The sequence below is a fragment of the Callorhinchus milii genome, unplaced genomic scaffold (assembly GCF_018977255.1).
Source record: "Callorhinchus milii isolate IMCB2004 unplaced genomic scaffold, IMCB_Cmil_1.0 Scaffold9, whole genome shotgun sequence".
Classification (NCBI taxonomy): Eukaryota; Metazoa; Chordata; class Chondrichthyes; order Chimaeriformes; family Callorhinchidae; genus Callorhinchus; species Callorhinchus milii.
The window spans coordinates 22,505,450-22,524,411 of record NW_024704750.1 but is presented as its reverse complement, the minus strand read 5'-3'; the positions used below and the strand labels follow the sequence as shown (position 1 = coordinate 22,524,411).

The window sequence follows — 18,962 nt, the reverse complement described above, 5'->3', positions numbered from 1 at the left end:
TAACCATGATCAGCCGGGTGTCTGACACACGCAGCGACCCATCGCAGTGTGGCACTCCAGCACTCGCAGGGTTAACGCTGCGGATGAGAACATGGAGGAAGTGAGCACCTCCTGGTCGGAGGAGCGTGAGAAACACAGCCAGGGCTGCGCCTGCGTGGCTCCTGTTCGCTGTGTAAGTCAGTGATGCAAAGGCGATGTTCTCGTCAATATTAAAGTACAGCGGTCGAGCCAGTCACTAAAATAACCTGTCACAAAGCACATGGTGGAGGAGCTTTTTTGCTTCAGTGAATCATAATTTTGAGGCAGGGTGAATCTCAGAGATCACCGATTGACGTCAGACGATCAAACCCTCACACCCAGAGACGAGTGAGCTTTATAGCCTGACATCAAGAGACACTTATCGCTCCAAAGCCCTCAACTCGTCCTGTACAGCAGACGGTATTCTTTTGCTTATGTAAGCTACGTGTGTTTGTTTCTTGCAAGACCACAGTTGGTTGGTCTTCCAGCGAAACTCACCAACATTGGGTCAAACGACAGGAAGTGTTGCCAAAACCTCGGACCCACATATCCCATCCACGAGTAAGTTCCACCCATGTGACCTTATTTTTCCCCTCAACCGTGTGTCTTGATATTCGTGGAATCTCATCACTGCGATCAGCGGAGTGTCTGACATAAGTGGAAACCCATCACCGTGATCGTCTGAGGGTCTGACCCACGTGAAAGCCCATCACCGTGATCATTAGAGTGTCTGACACACGTGGAAACCCATCACTGTGATCAGCCGAGTGTCTGACGCCCGTGAAAGCCCATCACCGTGATCAGCTCAGATCCCACTGCAGGATTGAGCTAACAACCTTATACTGTTCCTTGCATTTGGTACTTGGTATAGCGCCTATCCCACTGCGCTTCACAGGATTTACTGTGAAGTGTAATGACTGTGCATTTGTGGATGAAACGCAGCAGTCGTGGATTGAGTGACCAAATTATTATTTTATTTCATTTTTTTGAATCGATTATTAACCCCCGGAAAAGTGACCCGCCAACCGACTAACAACCGGGCTCCTACTTACTGCTGGGTAAACAGAGGCGTGTGGAGTAAGGAAACTTGCCCAATGTTTCTCCGCCTGCCCGGGAATCGAACCCAGGTCCTCTCGCTTACGAGGCGAGGGCTCTAACCACTGAGCTACAGGACCCAGAGGTGGAAGAGAGTGCAAGCGGCTGAGCCCGGGCTGACTCAGGTCCTGTCTGTTTCTCCACAGCCGAGGTGTACATTGGTATCGGGAAGCCTGCGGAGGCCACGGCCTGTATCCAGGAGGCTGCCAACCTCTTCCCCACCTCCCACAACGTGCTGTTCATGCGCGGACAAGTGGCTGAACTCCGAGGAAACATAGAGGAGGCCAAGCGCTGGTACGAGGAGGCTCTGTCCATCAGCCCCACACACGTTAGGACCATGCAGAGACTGGTAAGTGCCTGCTTTACTGTGTGGTTTTAATACTTGAAGATATTTTAATGTACTGCTCGAAGGGTCACAGTGAAGCCAACTGAGTCAGAAGGTTGTAAGTTCGAAACCCCCCACACCCCCACCCCATCGGTGTCTAAGCTGACGCTCCGATGCAGCACTGGGGGGTTGTTGCATTATCAGAGCTGCCGTCCTTTGGATGAGACGTTAAACCGAGGTCCCGTTTGCTTGTTCAGTTAGATGTTAAAGATCCCGTTTGCGCTATTGGAAAAGAGAAGAGAGAAAGAGAGAGAGAGAGGAAAGTTAGTCAACGTTTCGGGTCCACGACCCTTCGTCAGAACTGGGACAGGTTGGTAGGGAGAGGCTCTTAAGGACTAACAGAGAGGGGGGAGGCAGGGCAAGGGAGACAAAGGAGAAAATGGGGTAGAGGGACAGGGGATGATGGGTTTAAAAAAGTGTTAATGATGCAAAACAAAAGGGAGGGGGGGGGTGGGGAGAAATTGCAACAAAATAGGTCGATCAGAGAGAAAAAAGATGTGCCTGGGACCCAGATGATGTGGTAATGGTCACAGGAGAGGGGAGGGGGAAGGTGAGCTGTTATGGTCTGAAATTGGGTCCCCAGCAGATAAATTAGGTTTTGTTCCTCGAACTTGCGCTATAGCTCATTGGAACAGCGTAGGAGACCATGGAGGTCAGAGTGCCAGTGGGAGGGAGGGTTGAAGTGGCAAGAAAGATGCTGGAAGATTCTCCATAGATGCTGCCTGACCTGCTGAGTGTTCCCAACGACTTGTGTTCTTGTTTCACATTTCCAGCAGCTGCAGTATTTTGGGTTTTGTTTATAATAATCCTGGCATTTGATATTGCGCCTTATCACGTCTTCGAGACGTTTCAAAGTGCTTTACAGAATATACTGTAAAGTGACTATATTTTGTGGGCGAAAGGCGGCAGCCAATTGCGCACAGCAGCGTCCCACAAACAGCCGTGGATTGAGCGACCAAATTATTATTATTATTTTTTGAAAGAATTATTACCCCCGGAAAAGAGATCGGCTAATCGACTAACAACCGGGTTCCTACTTACTGCCACGTAAACAGAGGCGTGTGGAGTAAGGAAAATTGCCCGAGGTTTCTCCCTGCCGGGTATCGAACCCAAATCTCTCGCTTGCGAGGCGACTGCTCTAACCACTGACTCCACTTAAAACATAAAACAATTGTCTCAACATTGCAAGGGCCTCAGTTGTGTTTGCCGATGGAATGGTTTGAGTCACAGGACGTGTCTGTGGGTGAAGCTACACGTGTAAGTACTGCCTAATGTCAAATACAAGGGATAAAGAGAGAGGGTACGAGTGCCAGTGTTACTCTGTGACAGGCCAGTGAGTTCCTCTCCAACTGAGGTGTTGGTCGGTGTGTCGGTATGTATTAGGCAGTTGTAATCAGGAATCCCATTACCTTCTGTGGAGCTGTCCATCCCTACTGCCACAATCTGTCAAGCTGTAAATTACAAGCTGATTTACAGGGCTGATTGGGTTGGTTGTGTACAGAAAGCACAACTCTCTCTCTCTCTCTCCTCTCTCTCTCTCTCTCTCTCCATCTCCATCGCTTCTCCCCCTCTCTCACTTTATCGCTTACGTTTGACAATAGGCAGCACTTACACATGTAGCTTCACCCACAGACACGTCCTGTGACTCAGCAGCATTTGTGACACGCTTCACAGTAAAACAATGCAGAAATTACACAATCCTCTCTTCCCCCACCGCCGCCCGAGCCTCCAACACACAATTGTGTTTAAAGAGTTGACAAAATATTTTACATTGAGTCCTTTATGTTCTTGCAGGCTGGGTCAGGCTGCTCGCTTCACATTCCTCACAGACAGGAATCTCTCTCCGCCCAGTTTTCTCCGCTCCACTGAACGTAATTCCCAGGAAAAATAATACCTGGAATATGGGGTTTGAATCTTGACCCACTTGTCACCGTTTGAAGGGATTGAATAACCCCATTCAAATATAATTTAAAGAAATAATAATAATTCGATCACTCAATCCACGGCTGTTTGTGGGAATCTACTGAGCGCAATTGGCTGCTGCGTTTCAGCCACAAAATATACAGTCAATTCACATTACATTAAATCCTGTGAAGCGCTTTGAGACATCTCGGAAGACGTGATGAGGCGCTGTATCAAACGCAAGGATTGTTATTATAGTGAGGGGAGGGGATTGCAAGTCAGTGGTACCTTAACCTCCCCCACTCCCTGCTTGGTAAACAGAGTATGTTGGAAAGGAAACTTGCCTCTGAGGTCCCCTCCCTCGCGAAGCGAGCGCACTAAGTACTACGCTCACCGGACTTCCTGCTTTGCAAGGCCCTGTGAGCACTACACTCACTCAAGGAGACCAGTGTGAGAAAGGCTGATCTGTCGCTATATATGGGAAATGGGCTTTTATTGATCTGAGTGAACTCCTCCCTCCACAGGCTGCAGATCTCACTTTCAAAGCCCTCCGTGGTCTTGCTCCCCCCACTCCCCCCACCTCTGCAACCTACTAACCCCCTACCAACCTGCCCGCTCCCTCCGCTGCCTCGTGTTCCCTGCCTCGCCTGCCCCACTTCAGCCACTTTGCCATCACCCTCTGTCCCGCAGTCCCTCCACCTCGCCCCCTCCCTCGCCTCCTTCAAGACACGTCTTATGACCCTCCTCTTCGCCCGTGGGTTTCATTGCTATCCAGACACACAGTGAGAGGAACTTCGATCACCCCCCCCTTACCCGCCACCCTCCCCGATCCCGACCCTTAGCTCGGGTCCGAAACCCTGACTGTCCAGCGCGTTGGAACGTCCTCCAAGGATAGCTGAGAGTGCTGCCTGCACTGGTCTGTGTGGAGCTGTCAGTCTCTGGGCTGTGCTAATCACAGACAGTATAAATTAGTCATTCACTTTGTAACTTCGTGTGCACAAATTGGCTGCTGCGTTTGTCTGCGAAGCCCACAAGTCGCTGCACTTGACAGCAATTCCCTGTGAACCTCTTCCAGACCTTCAGACATGCAAATGCAAGAAGTATGTTGTTTTATGGTGGACGGCTTGGCAAAGTGTTCAGTAATAATAATAATAATAATAATCCTGGAATCTGATACAGCCACTTATCACGTCAGGAAAATGTCACAAAGCGCTTCACGGGTGGATTGACTGTAAAGTGTAGTGACTGTGCATTTTGCTGGCAAATCCCCTGACTTGAGAATTCGAGGCAGTGGTCAGTATCCTCATCGCAAGGTGTAACACGGTAAGTGTCCTCTCGCTGTGCGTCTGGCTCGCAGTGAAACCCAGTCTGCCTGAGGCAGGCTGAGCCATGTAACTGAGAGCGCTGCCTTATTGACAGGGACGGACTTGATGCCCTGGTATTGCATTGCAATCTTGTTAATGAGGACACACAATATTTCATCAACCGCCCTGAACAGTACATTTAATGCTTTGTTTCATCTCGCTCTTAAAACGTATATCCCAGGTGAAATAATTTGCCCACCTGGACGCAGCATGTTTCTTTTAAACGTGACATTGGTGATGGACTACACTGAGCTAACTGATCTCAGGCTGAGCAATAACCTTGCATTTATACAGCAACAATAGGAGTCCTGTAGAGCACTCGCCTCGCTAGCGAAAGGACCCGGGTTCGATTCCCGGGCAGGGCGAACCTTAGGTAAGTTTCTTTTCTCCACACGCCTCTGTTTACCCAGCAGGAAGTAGGAACCCGGTTGTTAGTCGATTGGCGGATCGCTTTCCCGGGGGTAACAATCCCTCCAAAAAAAATTGGTCACTCACTCCGCGACTGTTTGTGGGACACTGCTGTGCACAATTGGCTGCCGTGTTTCGGCCACAGAATATATAGAGTCAACTCACTTTACAGTTTATCCTGTGAAGCGCTTTGAGAACGTCTCAAAGACGTGATAAGGCGCTATTTCAGACGCAAGGATTATTATTACTATTAAAACCGTAGGAAAGCAGGCCCGATTGCTCTGGGAGCCTGCGTCCATCCCTTGCAATAAAAAAACAAAGAAAATAAATGTCATTCAAGCAGATCACTAAGAAAGCACCTTTTAAAAATGTTCCAGAATAGTGTTTCTGTTATAGCCAGAGATCAGGTTATATCTCGTGGGTTTTGGATAGCCCTTGGTATGACACCAGTTGAGCTGAATATTAGAGATAGAAAATTGGACCGAGGGTTTCAGGCATTATTTTTCAATCCGAAAGAACAATTTTTCTATTCACTGACTCGCAGGGACACGCTGAAAGGAGCTGGGTTGTTCTGTGTGCCTTGCCAGCGGCAGAGCACACAATGCCTTGCTGTGTTTATGTATATGTGTGTGTGCCCGAAGGCAGATAAGCACGTGCACACACACGCGCGCACGCACACACATACACACACAGTTTCACCCACAAAATATACAGTAATCCACTTTACATTATATTCCATGAGGCGCTTTAAGACGTCTCGAGGATGTGGTTAGGTGCTATATCAAATGCAAGGATTATTATTATTATTATAATACAGTCTGTGATATCTAGCCACAGTGGACGGTAGATGTGGAACCTTTTCTCCACTGACCGGGTTGATGTCGCTCACGGACAGAGGTGGGGATGCAGAGGCTGGAGGGGAGAGTGACAGCATGCTCCAGGGCAGCAATAAAACACATGTCTGTGCAGTTAACAAGATGTACCGCAGTCCTTGAGGATTAGCTCTGCATCTGTCATATGCCTCCAGTTTAAGCCAAGCCGCCTGCCACCCTTTAATTGTGTCTGCACACAGCAGCTTGTAGATTCATTCCTGTAGGCAGGTTGGCTGGCTGGCTGGCTGGCTGGCTGAGACACCGTACTGCCAGACTTGTCTGATTAACCAGCTGAGAGACCGCTGAGAATCTTGTGTCTCGCTTCTCGCATATCCCGCTCTCCCATCACCCCGGTGGGTCGAGTTCAAGAGCGCTTGCCTCACAAGCGAGAAGACCCGGGTTCGATTCCTGAGCGGGGAGACACCTTAGGCAAGTTTCCTTACTCCAAACGCCTGTTTACCTAACAGTACATAGGAAGCCGATTGACACTGATTGACACAGACACATGCACACCACACACACAAACACACACACCACACACAAACACACACACATGCACACCACCCACACACGCCACACACATACCCACCCACATACACACACCACACACACACACATGCTCACACCACACACCCACAACCACACACACAGACACACACATGCAGACACCCACACAGACCACACAAACGCACCTACACACAACACACAAACATACACGCAGGCACCCACACACACTACACAAAAAAAACTCCACACAAATACTCAAACATGTACAGTTGTGATCGCACACACATCCACACCCAGATACACACACATGGCCACACACACACACACATACAGGACAGGCGGGCAGGATTGGGTGGAAGGCGACACCTCTATGCAACGGTTGCTATTTAGCTCCACAAGAAATTAAGAGCCAAATTTAAACGGCCACAGCCTCCCACAGTCACAAAGGATTATTGCTCTTTGAGCTAAATGCAGAGCAAGTCCCTGGGTTGAAGTGGAGTTACACGGGCTGGGCCTAATTGGAATATGTGAGCCACACATGCTGGGCAGCCCGAGGCTAACATACACACACGCGCCTCAGAGGTCTCCTGTGTCGCCGTTTGCAATGGGCTGAGGTAGCAGAGTGAGTGAGCAACGTTCCTGGAATGAGAGAAATGCACAGCAGGAGGCCTGTGCCTCAGCCCCTCATGGCTGTGCCAGAGCCACACTCCCCTTTCCCCACAAAGTTTAACATCTTTTGCAGATGTTTTTTTTCTCTTGATTTAATGGCTATGAAGGGTTCTGCTTCAAATATTGCTTGAAGCGATATTCTTTTCGAGACGTCCCAACGCGCTTCACAGGATATACCGTAAAGCGAATTGACCGTATACTTTGTGGGTAAAACGCAGCAGCCAATTGCACACAGCAGCGTCTCCACAAACAGCCGCGGATTGAAGTGACCAATTTATCATTATAATTTTTTTGAAGGGATTATTATCCCCGGAAAAATGATCCGCGAATCGACTAACAAACTGGGTTCCTACTTACTGCTGGGTGAACAGAGGCGTGTGGAGTAAGGAAACTTGCCCAACATTTCACCCGGGAATCGAACCTAGGTCCTCTCGCTTGTGAGGCGAGTGCTCTAACCACTGAGCTACAGGACTCCATATATTACACAAACAGCACTCCGTGAAAAAATTTCTCCAAACGCTCTCCTGATATTTTCAAAGCTACAAACCACTTTGCAAGTATTTCCGCGGGTCAACAACGCACTATCTGGACAGACCCCGTCCCTGTACGTGTGTGTTTGGGGAGGGGGTGTTGTCAGTAGTGTTAAATTAATTTAGCTCAAGCTGGCTTTGTTAATGAGGTTTTGGATGGTTGCCTGTTGGGTCAGGTAAGGTGGGAACTTCCAGGTTTATCAGGCATTTCTGACCTGTCTTCTCTCAGTGTGTTCACCATCTGTATAAGGTTCACACATCAGAGAGTGTGGCATATATCTCGCCAATGTCTGACACCAGGTGGTCTAGTCCCAGCCTTGTGTAGCTGAATAACACTCAACACTGTGTGAGCTCAGTACCACTCCACACTAGAGTCCTGTGGCGTAGAGTAGAACCCTCGCCTCGCAAACCGGAGGACCCAGGTTTAGCAAGGTGAAATCTTAAGCAAGTTTCCTTACTCTACACACCTCTGATTCCCTAGCAGGAAGCAGGAACCCGCTTGTTAGTCGATTGGCGGATCGCTTTCTGGGGGGTAATAATCACTCAAAATAAAAAAAATTGGTCGCTTCAATCCACGGCTGTTTGTGGGACGCTGCTGTGCGCAATTGGCCGCCGCGTTTCGCCCACAAAATACACAGTCAATTCACTTAACAGTGTATCCTGTGAAGCTCTTTGAGACATCTCAACAATCAAATGCAAATGCAAGGATGATTATTATTATGATTATATAGCTCAGGACTACTCAACACTGTGTTTAGATTAGGGCCACACAACTCTTATCACTCAAGTTAGGGATTTTTTAAACTCTTTTTGTAAATCTTTCAGAAGATACCTAGAGTTTAATGATTTGCGTCTTGTGATTTTTTTAAGTCGTTTACAGAAGCATTTTCCTTTTGCCATTGGAGTATTTAAATATTTTATTTTATTTAAAAAAACAAAACTGCAGATCAATCACCTGTGAGAGAAGAGCCAAGGTATAACGTCTGGCTCCCTTTAGTGAGGCCTCATAGCCTGTTCCTTCCCTCAGGCATTGCTCGATATTGCAGCTCTATTCCTGTGTGATTGACTGACTTGATTACACAGCCCTGGACAAACAGGAGACAGTAACAAATTGAGCTCTCCACTCCTCTCCTGTTGTTCAGGTCCAAAATCCATCCGTGTCTCACACAGACATCAGCAGCTCATCAATAATCCCATCTGGGGCACAGGGTCATTAACAGGAGGAAGCGAAGGTTGGTTAGAAGAGATTGGTTTTACACAGAGACTTGTTACAAAGTGGAAGCGTTACCATGAATGGCTGTCAACTACTCCTCTATAGCGATCGGGCACAACACACACAGTCACTACCCGTCTCGAGGACGTGATTAGGCGCTACATCAAATGCAAGGATTATTATTATTTCAGCGATTGAAAAGGAATTGGATAAATACTTCGAGTAAAATGTAATACTGAAGGATACAGGGAGAGAAAGAGAGCAGGGAATGGGGTTAGAGTAGAGAGCTTCAGTGGGGGGGGGGTTGGGGGGGGGGAGTCCTAAATATATTGAAATTAAAACATAAATGATAATAATAATAATCCTAGTAGTTGATCCAATAATGTCAAAACGCTTCACAGGGATTTGGTGTCACGTGCAGTTGAGTTGAACACAGTAACCGTGTAGTTGTGGGGATTCTTGTCGGTGTTAAGAGCAGGAGCATTCTCCACCAAGAATAGCGATGATATTATATTATTACTGTCACACGGCTGAACTGGATTGATTAACGTGAATGTTACGAGATGCGTAATTACACAGTGTATTTACAAAGGTTGTAAATGGGAATTAACAAGCTCGACAGCGGGGCCCGGCTGATGAGACAAGACAACTTGGCAAACCAGAGGAATGTAATTAGGGTCACCAGCCTCTTCCTGCTCGCTGTGTTTGTGCGTTGGATACCAGGCAATAAACACAGCAAGCGGGAACAGTGATCAGTGCAAACGGCCACGATCAGTGCAATGGCTGGGACATAAATAACTGCCCTGCATCTCTGGGGATCAGGAAGTGTCATAGGGACATAGGAACAGGAGGAGGACATTCAGCCCCTTGAGTCTGTTCCGCCATTCTATTAGATCATGGCTGATCTGTACCTCAATTCCAATTACCCGACCTTGCCCAACATCCCTTGATACCCTCACCCTGAAAAGGCATCTATCCACCTCAGATTATGTCCAAACAGAAAGGTGGAATGTTTGGGGTGACGTCCATGGGGAGAGGAGGAGGTGGAAGGAGCCACTGGAATGGTCTCGCCCTTTCCCAAGCTTTCTAACGCTTTTCCAATGGGAAGAACCTCGGGAATGCTGCTCCCACAGGCTGGAGTCAATAGGAGTCTCTATTTGCAGCTTCTGTTGTGAATTGCGCTGCTATTTTATTTTGTGGTCAGCCGGGTGTCTTGACACACGCGGAAACCCATCCCCCGTGCTTAAGAGTCTCCAAACCAAACTGGGAAAGTTTGTGCTGGGGGCTGGGGGGGGTGGGGGGGAGAAGGGAGGTCATTAAAGAGGCAGTGGAGAGGGAGGGGAGGAGGTGGAGTTATGGAGGTGGTGGATGGGGGGGGTGGGCAAGTGGAGCAAAGCTCGCCCACTGATAGTGGAGCAGAGTAGGGGGTAACGGGAAACGTGAAGCAGGTCTGAGGGAGCAGAGCGGAGGCAACTGAGAGTGGGTAGAGACTGCAGGAGAATATACTGTGTATCACCCTGTTTATGGCATGACCGCCAGACACCCCGAGCTCCGTGTTGCTCTGGCCTCTGCTCAGCCAGTCTGATTGATACCCGGCTGCTGATCACTGCAGCCCGTACCTGGGCTCTTCACAGACACCAGCTGGGATTGCGGGGATCAAAAGCTTCCGGCAGCTCTCCCAAAACATATCACCTATTAACGACATCTCTCGGAAAGGGGCGGTGGGAGAGCGAGAGTAGAGCACTGCATCCTGACCAGAGGGAAGGTGGGGAAAGGGGGGAATGTCAAAGCGAGGGAGAAAGAAGTTTGACTCAATTTCCTCGCTCCCTAAACTGTCCCTAGGTGGGGGGGGAAGGGGGGTGAACCCTTCAGCTTGTGATGTGTTTTGGTGCTGAACAGTGTGACGAGCCATTTGTGTTTGCCTTGTTGTACTCTGTGCATTATTGCTCACCTGGGAGAGCTTCAATGACGCTGGGTCATAACACATTAACACCCAGAGCCAATGTGGTACAATCCTTGGTTATCAATGTGACTTGGGTCAGAGACAGCACAGCAAAGCTGACAAGTGTGTGGGGCCTGGCTCAGTGACTAACACCTTCGCAAGTGAGAGGACCCGGGTTCGATTCCCAGGCGGGGCGAAACCTTGGGCAATTTCCTCAGGGCTCTGTCCTTGGTCCCCTCCTCTTCAATATCTGTATGCTCCCTCTTGGTGACATCATCCGCAAACATGGGGTCAACTCCCACATGTATGCGGATGACACCCAACTCTACCTCTCTGCCTCCAGCCTCGACTCCAGGACCCACTGCTGTCCTGACAGAATGTCTGTCAGACATCAAGTCCTGGATGAGAGCGAACTTTCTTCAGTTGAACGTCAACAAGACCGAGGCCCTCCACACCTCAGGCGCTGACAGCATCACCATCCATGGTTGCGCACTCCACCTCAGTTGCAAAATCCTGGTCCTCACCTTCAAAGCCCTCCATGGTCTTGATCCCCCCTACCTCTGTGACTGCCTAACCCCCTACCATCCTGCACGCTCCCTCCACTCAGCGGACTCCGGCCGGCTTTACAAGCAGGGTGGGGGGCGCGGGAGGGAAGGCTGAAACTCTGACTTGCACGTGATGAGACAGACACAGGCAGCACAAACCCAACAGATTGGAGTCTGTAACTCGGGGACAAGAGGGCTTTCCTCCCTTCTCATAAAAGGCTAGGCCGGCCACGACGATGATAATAATAATCCTTGCATTTGATACAGCACCTCATCAAGTCTCCCAGACATCTCAAAGAGCTTCACAGAATATACAGTAAAGTATGTTTTGTGGGCAAAACGCGGCAGCCAATAGCGCCCAGCAGTGTCCCACAAACAGTCGTGGATTGAGTGACCAAATGAATATTAATTTTTAAGGGATTATTACCCTGGAAAAGCGATCCGCGAATCGACTAACAACCAGGTTCCTACTTACTACCAGGTAAACAGAGGCGTGATGTGGAGTGAAGAAACTTTCCTAAGGTTTCACCCTGCCTTGGAATCGAACCCACGTCCTCTCGCTTGTGAGGCGAGTGCTCTAACCACTGAGCTTACAGGACTTCCGCTGATTTACAGCTTCCATCCTGAGTCTTAATAAACCAATATATTTTTAATCTCCTTGTGACCAGCTTGTCTGGCTTCCTGTGACACAGCTCTCACCACACTGCCTGATCAGGAGGGCAGTGCTCAGTGTGACAGATCTGTCACATCCCGATGTTAATGAGGTGTGGTGTGAGTGAGGATGCTCTCTGTGGTAACCTCAGTGTGACCAACGTTGGGTTATTTTTAATATTATCAGTCCATCTGAGTCTTTGCTGAGGTTGGAGAGCAATGTGTCGGCCGGGCTCAGCCATGATGTGTGGGCTTTGGTAATAATAATAATAATAATAATAATAATAATAATAATAAGCCTTGCATTTGATATAGCGCCTTATCACGTTGTTGAGACGTCTCAAATCGTTTCACAGAACATACTATAAAGTGGAGTGACTGTGTATTTTGTAAGCGAAACACGCAGTAGCCAGTTTGCGCACAGCAACGTCCAATAAACAGCCACGGAGCGAGCGACCTATTTTACTTGGGGGATTGTTGTCCAGGATAGCCCGGGAGATAGATCTTTAATGTCCACCTGGGACCTCGGTTTGACGTCTCACCCGAAGGACGGCACCTCTGACAATGCAACACACCTCCCAGCGCTGCATTGGAGCGTCAGCTTAGACTATGTGATTCCAAGTCCCAATGTGGGGCTTGAACCCACAACATTTGACTCAGAGGTGAGAGAGAGAGAGAGAGAGAGAGAGAGTGCTATCACTGAGCCAGGCTGATGATGATAAGTCTCAAAGCGCTTCACAGAATATACTGTAAAGTGAAGTGACTGTAGTTTTTGTGGGGGAATACCCTAAAAAGCTGGTGTCAAATGGCCAAACGAGGTCAGTTTTATTAGGTCAGAGCATCAAGGAATATGGGGCAAAGGTGAGTAAAATTAGAGCTCGATCATTTAGGAGGGGAATCAGGAAGTAGTTTATTTTATCCAAAAATCTGGAACTCTCTCCCTCCCCAAAAGGCTGTGGATCCATTCAAATTTTCAAGACCGAGCTGAATAGATATTTGTTTGGTCAGGGAATCAAGCGATACGGAGCAAGAGCGGGTAACTGAAGTTGTGGTACAGATCAGTCATGATTTAATAGAATGGCGGAACAGGCCTTAGGGACTGCTCCTATGAGTAGGGAAGAGTGAGGAAAAAGGGTGGAGGAGGAGAGAGGGAAAGGAGCCTTTCTGCATTACGTCAGAATCAAGAGTGAAGGACAGAAACTTGGAGTTTGAGAGAATCGAGAGTTAGCTTACATCAATCTCAAGCTGTCCGAAGTGAAGCACATGTATTATTAAACTGCATCTTTTTGGACTAATTCTTCACTACATATTTAATGACTGATCTGCCTCGGGAGCTAAACTTATCAGACGCTCTTCTTTTATTTATGGGCTTGCAAACAACATTTTTTCCTTCCGCCCTCACTCTGCAGGACTCCTCACCTCCCTCCCTCGCTCTTCCCTTTCCTCCTACAATCTACAAGGCTTTTGACTCCTCAGTAACCACCATCACTGCTGGATTTGTCTCGTTCCTCTGCTGCCATTTCAAGAGACAGGTCTGGATGGTGGACCTTGGCTTGTCACTGAGGAAACAGCCCCCCGCCCCCCCAAACACACACACACACACCAATCTGGAGAGGAGCCTGGGGAGGTGGAGGGAGGCAGATGTCCTGAACTTCTCCCTCAATCACCCTCCTGTCTGGAAGTAACAGCAGACCCCGAGGAGGGGTTTTGCTTTGACCTTCACAGTCAGTCGCTGTTGGGAAAGGGGCAGACGGAACTCGCGCCGGGAGGGTAGAACGTGACTTATTTGCACAGAATCAGCAGTAACCTTCACCTGAGCGCGTGAGAAAATTTGAGTTTTGTATACGTTACAACAACTTCCATTTATACTGCAACCTTCACGTAAGATAATGTCTCCATTTGCTACAGGGCCTTATCACACCGTTGAGACGTCTCAAAGCGCTTCGTAGAATATATTGTAAAGTGGAGTGACTGTGTTATTTCATGGGCAATTGCGCACAGCAGTCATGGATTAAATGACCATATTTTTTTTGGAGGGATTATTACCCCCGGAAAAGTGATCCGCAAATCGACTAACAACCGGGTTCCTACTTACTGCTGGTAAACAGAGGCGTGTGGAGGAGGATTCCCGGACAGGGCAAAATGTTGGGCAAGTATTCTTTACCCCACACGCCTGTTTGCGCAGCAGTAAGTAGGAACCCGGTTGTTAGTCGATTGGTGGATCGTTTTCCCGAGGGTAATAATTCCTTCTAAAAAAAACAATCATTTGGTCACTTAATCCACGGCTGTTTGTGGGGACACCGCTGTGCCCAAGCGGCTGCCATGTTTCTCCCACAAAATATACAGTCAATTCCCTTTACAGTATATTCTGTGAAGCGCTTTGAGACGTCTCGGGAGACGTGATAAGGCACCATATTGAAGACAGGGATAATTATTATTACGGCAGCATTTAGAGTGTCAGCGAGGGACTAGAGAGAGGGGAGGGGGCTACGGAGGCTTGGGGTGGTGGGTGCACGGAGAGAACAGTGGACGCACGGACAGGCTTCCATAACCGAGAGTAGAGGGGTGAGTGGAGGAGTAGGGTGGGAGAAGATCAGAGAGCGTGGAAGGTGCGCGAAGGGATTTATAGGTGAGGAGTTTGAAATCGATCTGCCCAGACAGAAGCAGGGAGCTCGGCAGTAGCTCAGTGGTAACATGAACCCACCACAAGTTATCATTAATGTAGTAATTGTACTCAGTTACCGTTTAATTCCTACCAACAAATGGCAGGTTTGTGTAGAGGTGAAAGTAGCAATTTTGTTGGAGCGTGCAATGTTATTTTCTTGTCAGCTAACAATGAGCCTCGAAGCACAGAGCGAAGGTAGAGCTAATTTCGGGGACGCACTTTGTCACAGGAAAGTGAGACGGGGTTTTTTTTTTATATAGGACTTCTTCCTTTCCTTTAGAAAGTCTTTACGATCCCTGAAGTTGCTTTTGAAGAGTTAGACGGTGCAAGTTAGATTCTGTTTGATCGGTGGTTTCGTGATCCTCTTCAGTTCAAATTTATTCTAATAACCCTTGCATATCGTGTCACATCGTTGAAACATTTCAAAGTGCTTCATTTGATTTTATTGGAATGTGTAGTGGCTGTGTGATTTGTGGATCTCGGAAAGAGCTCCAGTGGGGGAACGAGCACCAGCACAGACACGATGGGGAGAGAGAGAGCAGGGAATGGGGTTAGAGTAGAGAGCTCCAGTGGGTAAAAGCACTCAGTCCACGACTGTTTCAGGGACGCTGCTGTACGCACTTGGCTGCTGTGTTTCGCTCACGAAATACAGTCAATCCACTTGACAGTATATCCCGTGAAGCGCTTTGAGACGTCGCGAAGACGCGATAAGGCGCTGTATCAAATGCGAGGATTATTATTATTATTAAAATCGCTCACCATCTCATTTGACAGCAAATCATTGCCTTAATCGTGTCGATCTGACCCCAGCCGTGTGGTGCAGACACAGAGTCAGGCAGAGGTGCTCACCCTCTGTCTGTCTGTCTGTCTGCGTTTCCTTTCGACTCCTTTTCGACCCAGTGTTTTGCTCCGCTGCCAACTTTCACTGACGAGGCACAATTCCAATTAAAACCATCGCTTTTAAGCCGCCACAATTGGATCGGATTGAAACCGTTGCCACGCAACAGCTCTCAGCCTAGCAACCAGATTCCCCCGGCACTCGTCAGGGAGAAGGTGTTTATTTCGTGTGGGTGGATGTAAGGAGTTGGCTCGGCTTGGCAGCACTTGTGGTTACAGCTCCCTGCACATCGAGATGCTTCTCTGCGTTAGCAATCAAACCGGGGACAGGGCACCAGGCGAGGATTGGACACGTGACTTAGTCCCTCGCTCTTCACACGGGCAAAGAGAACAGTGTCGGAGACTGACGCATCACTGATTCACGTGGGACTGTGCCACACTGACGGACCGCGTGTGGCACCGAGTGTGTACACTCAGAAATTCCGAGCCGCGGTTTAGATTGAGTGGAGTCCTTATTGGTTAGAGCGCTCGCCTCGCGAGCAAGAAGACCTGGGCTTGATTCCCGGGCGGGACAGGGCAAAACCTTAGGCAAGTTTCCTTGCTCCACACGCCTCTGCTTGCCCAGCAGTGAGTAGGAACCCGGTTGTTAGGCGATTGGCGGATGGCTTTTTTTTCCCCGGGGGTAATAATCCCTTCCAAAAAAAAATAATAATAATTTGGTCACTCAATCCGTGACTGTGAGTGGGACGCTGGTGTGCGCAATTGGCTGCCACGTTTCACCCTCAGAATACACGGTCAATTCACTTCACTGTGTATCCTGTGAAGCGCTTTGAGACGTCTCGAAGACGTGATGAGGCGCTGTATCAAATGCGAGGATTACTATTATTATAAGTGGAGGGTTTCACTTTTCCTCTACTCGGTGACACCACCTTGGCAAGGCTTCAGAATCTCATGTTCTGGCTGTGCATGGGTGGATTCGAATCCCCGGGCCAGGCGAAACCTTAGGCAAGCTTCCTTACTCCACACGCTTCTGTTTACCTAACAGTGAGTAGGAATCCTACAGGAAACCTATATAAAATGCAAGGATTATTATTATTATATTCATGTGCTGTCAGCCTCAGGATATTCAGTAGGGCGATGGTTGCAGCCAAGGACTCGTGTCCTGTTCTAACCCACGTTCACACACACTCAAACACACATACTTTCCTGTAGGAGTCACTACTGAAGAGCCTTGTGGAGCATTAACCAGAAGCCTCCCGCTCTAGAAAATAATAGTGCTGCCAAGTTAGGAAGTTGTGGAGTCCTGTGGCTCAGTGGTTAGAGCGCTCACCTCGCAAGCGAGGGGACCTGGGTTCGGGGCGAAACCTTAGACGCCAGTTTCCTTACTCCACACGCCTCTGTTTACCTAGCAGTAAGTAGAAACCCAGTTGTTAGTCAATTGGTGGATCACTTTCTGGGGGTAATAATCCCTTCAAAATAAAATGCGGTCACTCAATCCGCGAGTGTTTGTGGGGACGCTGCCGTGCGCAATTGGCTGCCGCGTTTCGCCCACAAATTATACAGTCAATTCACTTTACAGTATATTCTGTGAAACACTTTGATCTGTCTTAACGACGTGATAAGACACTATATCGAACGCAAGGATTATTATTGTAACACTCAATCCACGGGTGTTTGCGGGACGCTGCTGGGCGCAATTGGCTGCCGTGTTTCACCTAGAAAATACGCGGTCAATCCACTTTACCTGTGAAGCGATTTGAGACGTCTCGAAGACGTGATAAGGTGCTCTATCAGATGCAAGAGTTATTATTATATCCTGCGAAGCTCTTTGAGACGTCGCAATGCCTGTATTTGTATACCTTTTAAATTATTCGCTATTTATTAAAGGGAAGGTGCTGCAAAGAGCAATTTGTTGTTGTAGTCTCAATGATGTGATAAGGCGCTGTTTATTATTGCTGTTATTGGAATGTGAGACTTTAACACACTTGTGAGCTGAAGAGCGGTGGATTGAGACTCTCTCCCTGTGTGTGTGTGCGTGTGTGTGTGTGGCAGGGGCTGGTGTTACACCAGCTGGGACGGTACAGCCTGGCCGAGAAGGTGCTACGGGACGCCGTGCAGGTCAACTCCACGGCACACGAGGTGTGGAACAACCTGGGCGAGGTCCTGCAAGCACAGGGCAACCACCACGCAGCCACGGAGTGCTTCCTCACCGCCCTGGAACTCGAGGCCAGCAGCCCCGTCGTCCCCTTCACCATCATCCCCAGGACACTGTGAGCCGGGCCGGGCCGGGCTGGGGCTGGGGGTGCGGGCGGGGCTGGGCTGGGCAGGGCAGGGCTGGGGAAGGACTTCACTGTTACACTGGAGACAAGTGCCACGTTCTTTTCGGATGCGCACACACTGTCTGTCTATCATCCAGCCCCAGGGGGCTCATTCTCTCTCTCTCTCTCTCTCTTACCAGTGTAAAGTGGCTGTTGAGGTGTGTTTTACTGTCTGATCTGACCAGGGAGAGGGTGGGGCGGGGAGTGGGGGGAGCAACAAATCTCTGCCCGGAAAGTCTGCCTCTTGACAAACAGTGGATTTCCTTTGGATTCGGTTACTCTCACAGACACACTGCTACTCTCACAGAGACTGTTACACTCACAGACACACTCTTAGTATCAAAGATACTGTTACTCTCATAGACACTGTTATTCTCACAGACACACTGTTACTCTCACAGCCACACTGTTACACTCCCAGATATTGTTACGCTCCCAGAAATAACAGTGTCTCAAAGACACTGTTACTCTCACAGACACTCTGTTACTCTCACAGAGACTGTTACACTCACAGACACACTCTTAGTATCAAAGATACTGTTACTCTCATAGACACTGTGTTATTCTCACAGACACTCCATACACTGCTCTGAGGCCAGTCGAGCCTTTGCTCAGGGCTGAGCACTGTCCAATTCAGTGTAAATCACACCTCAACAAACTCACTGCCTGTTTATTGTCCTCTCCCACGTTTGTACCTTGCACCAGAAACTCTGAATCTGAGCCTGAGAAAGGGGGTGGGGGAGAGTGGGGTGGGGTATATATAAGATATATATATATATATATGTATATGTATAGTCATATAAGTAATATATTTATATTGTGTGTTTACATTAAGAGCCAACAGAGTACGGCTTGTAACTGGAACTAACTCCGCAGTCTCAGCGTTTCAATGTAGAAATATGTACAGAGGAGAAACTAGAAAGTGCTCTGCCCTCTGCCCTCCCCCCACACTGAGCTCACACAGATGGAGGTCAGTCTGAACGGGCTTTGGGCAATCAGGAGCTCGAGCAAATGGACTGGAACTATTTTCACTCGACTGTG

The 18,962-nt window shown here is 48.7% G+C and overlaps 1 protein-coding gene across 1 annotated transcript in view; it reads left to right on the top strand.

Annotated features, from left to right (window-relative positions):
• ttc7b (tetratricopeptide repeat domain 7B) overlaps positions 1–17,895 on the top strand; it is a 72,075-nt gene extending 54,180 nt beyond the window's left edge. The window contains exons 19-20 of the mRNA XM_042337957.1: positions 1,260–1,462; positions 17,656–17,895. Of these exons, the coding sequence (XP_042193891.1) occupies positions 1,260–1,462; positions 17,656–17,877 (425 nt within the window). The 3' untranslated portion in view covers positions 17,878–17,895. The remainder of the gene's footprint in view (positions 1–1,259; positions 1,463–17,655) is intronic.
• Positions 17,896–18,962: the final 1,067 nt, after the last annotated feature.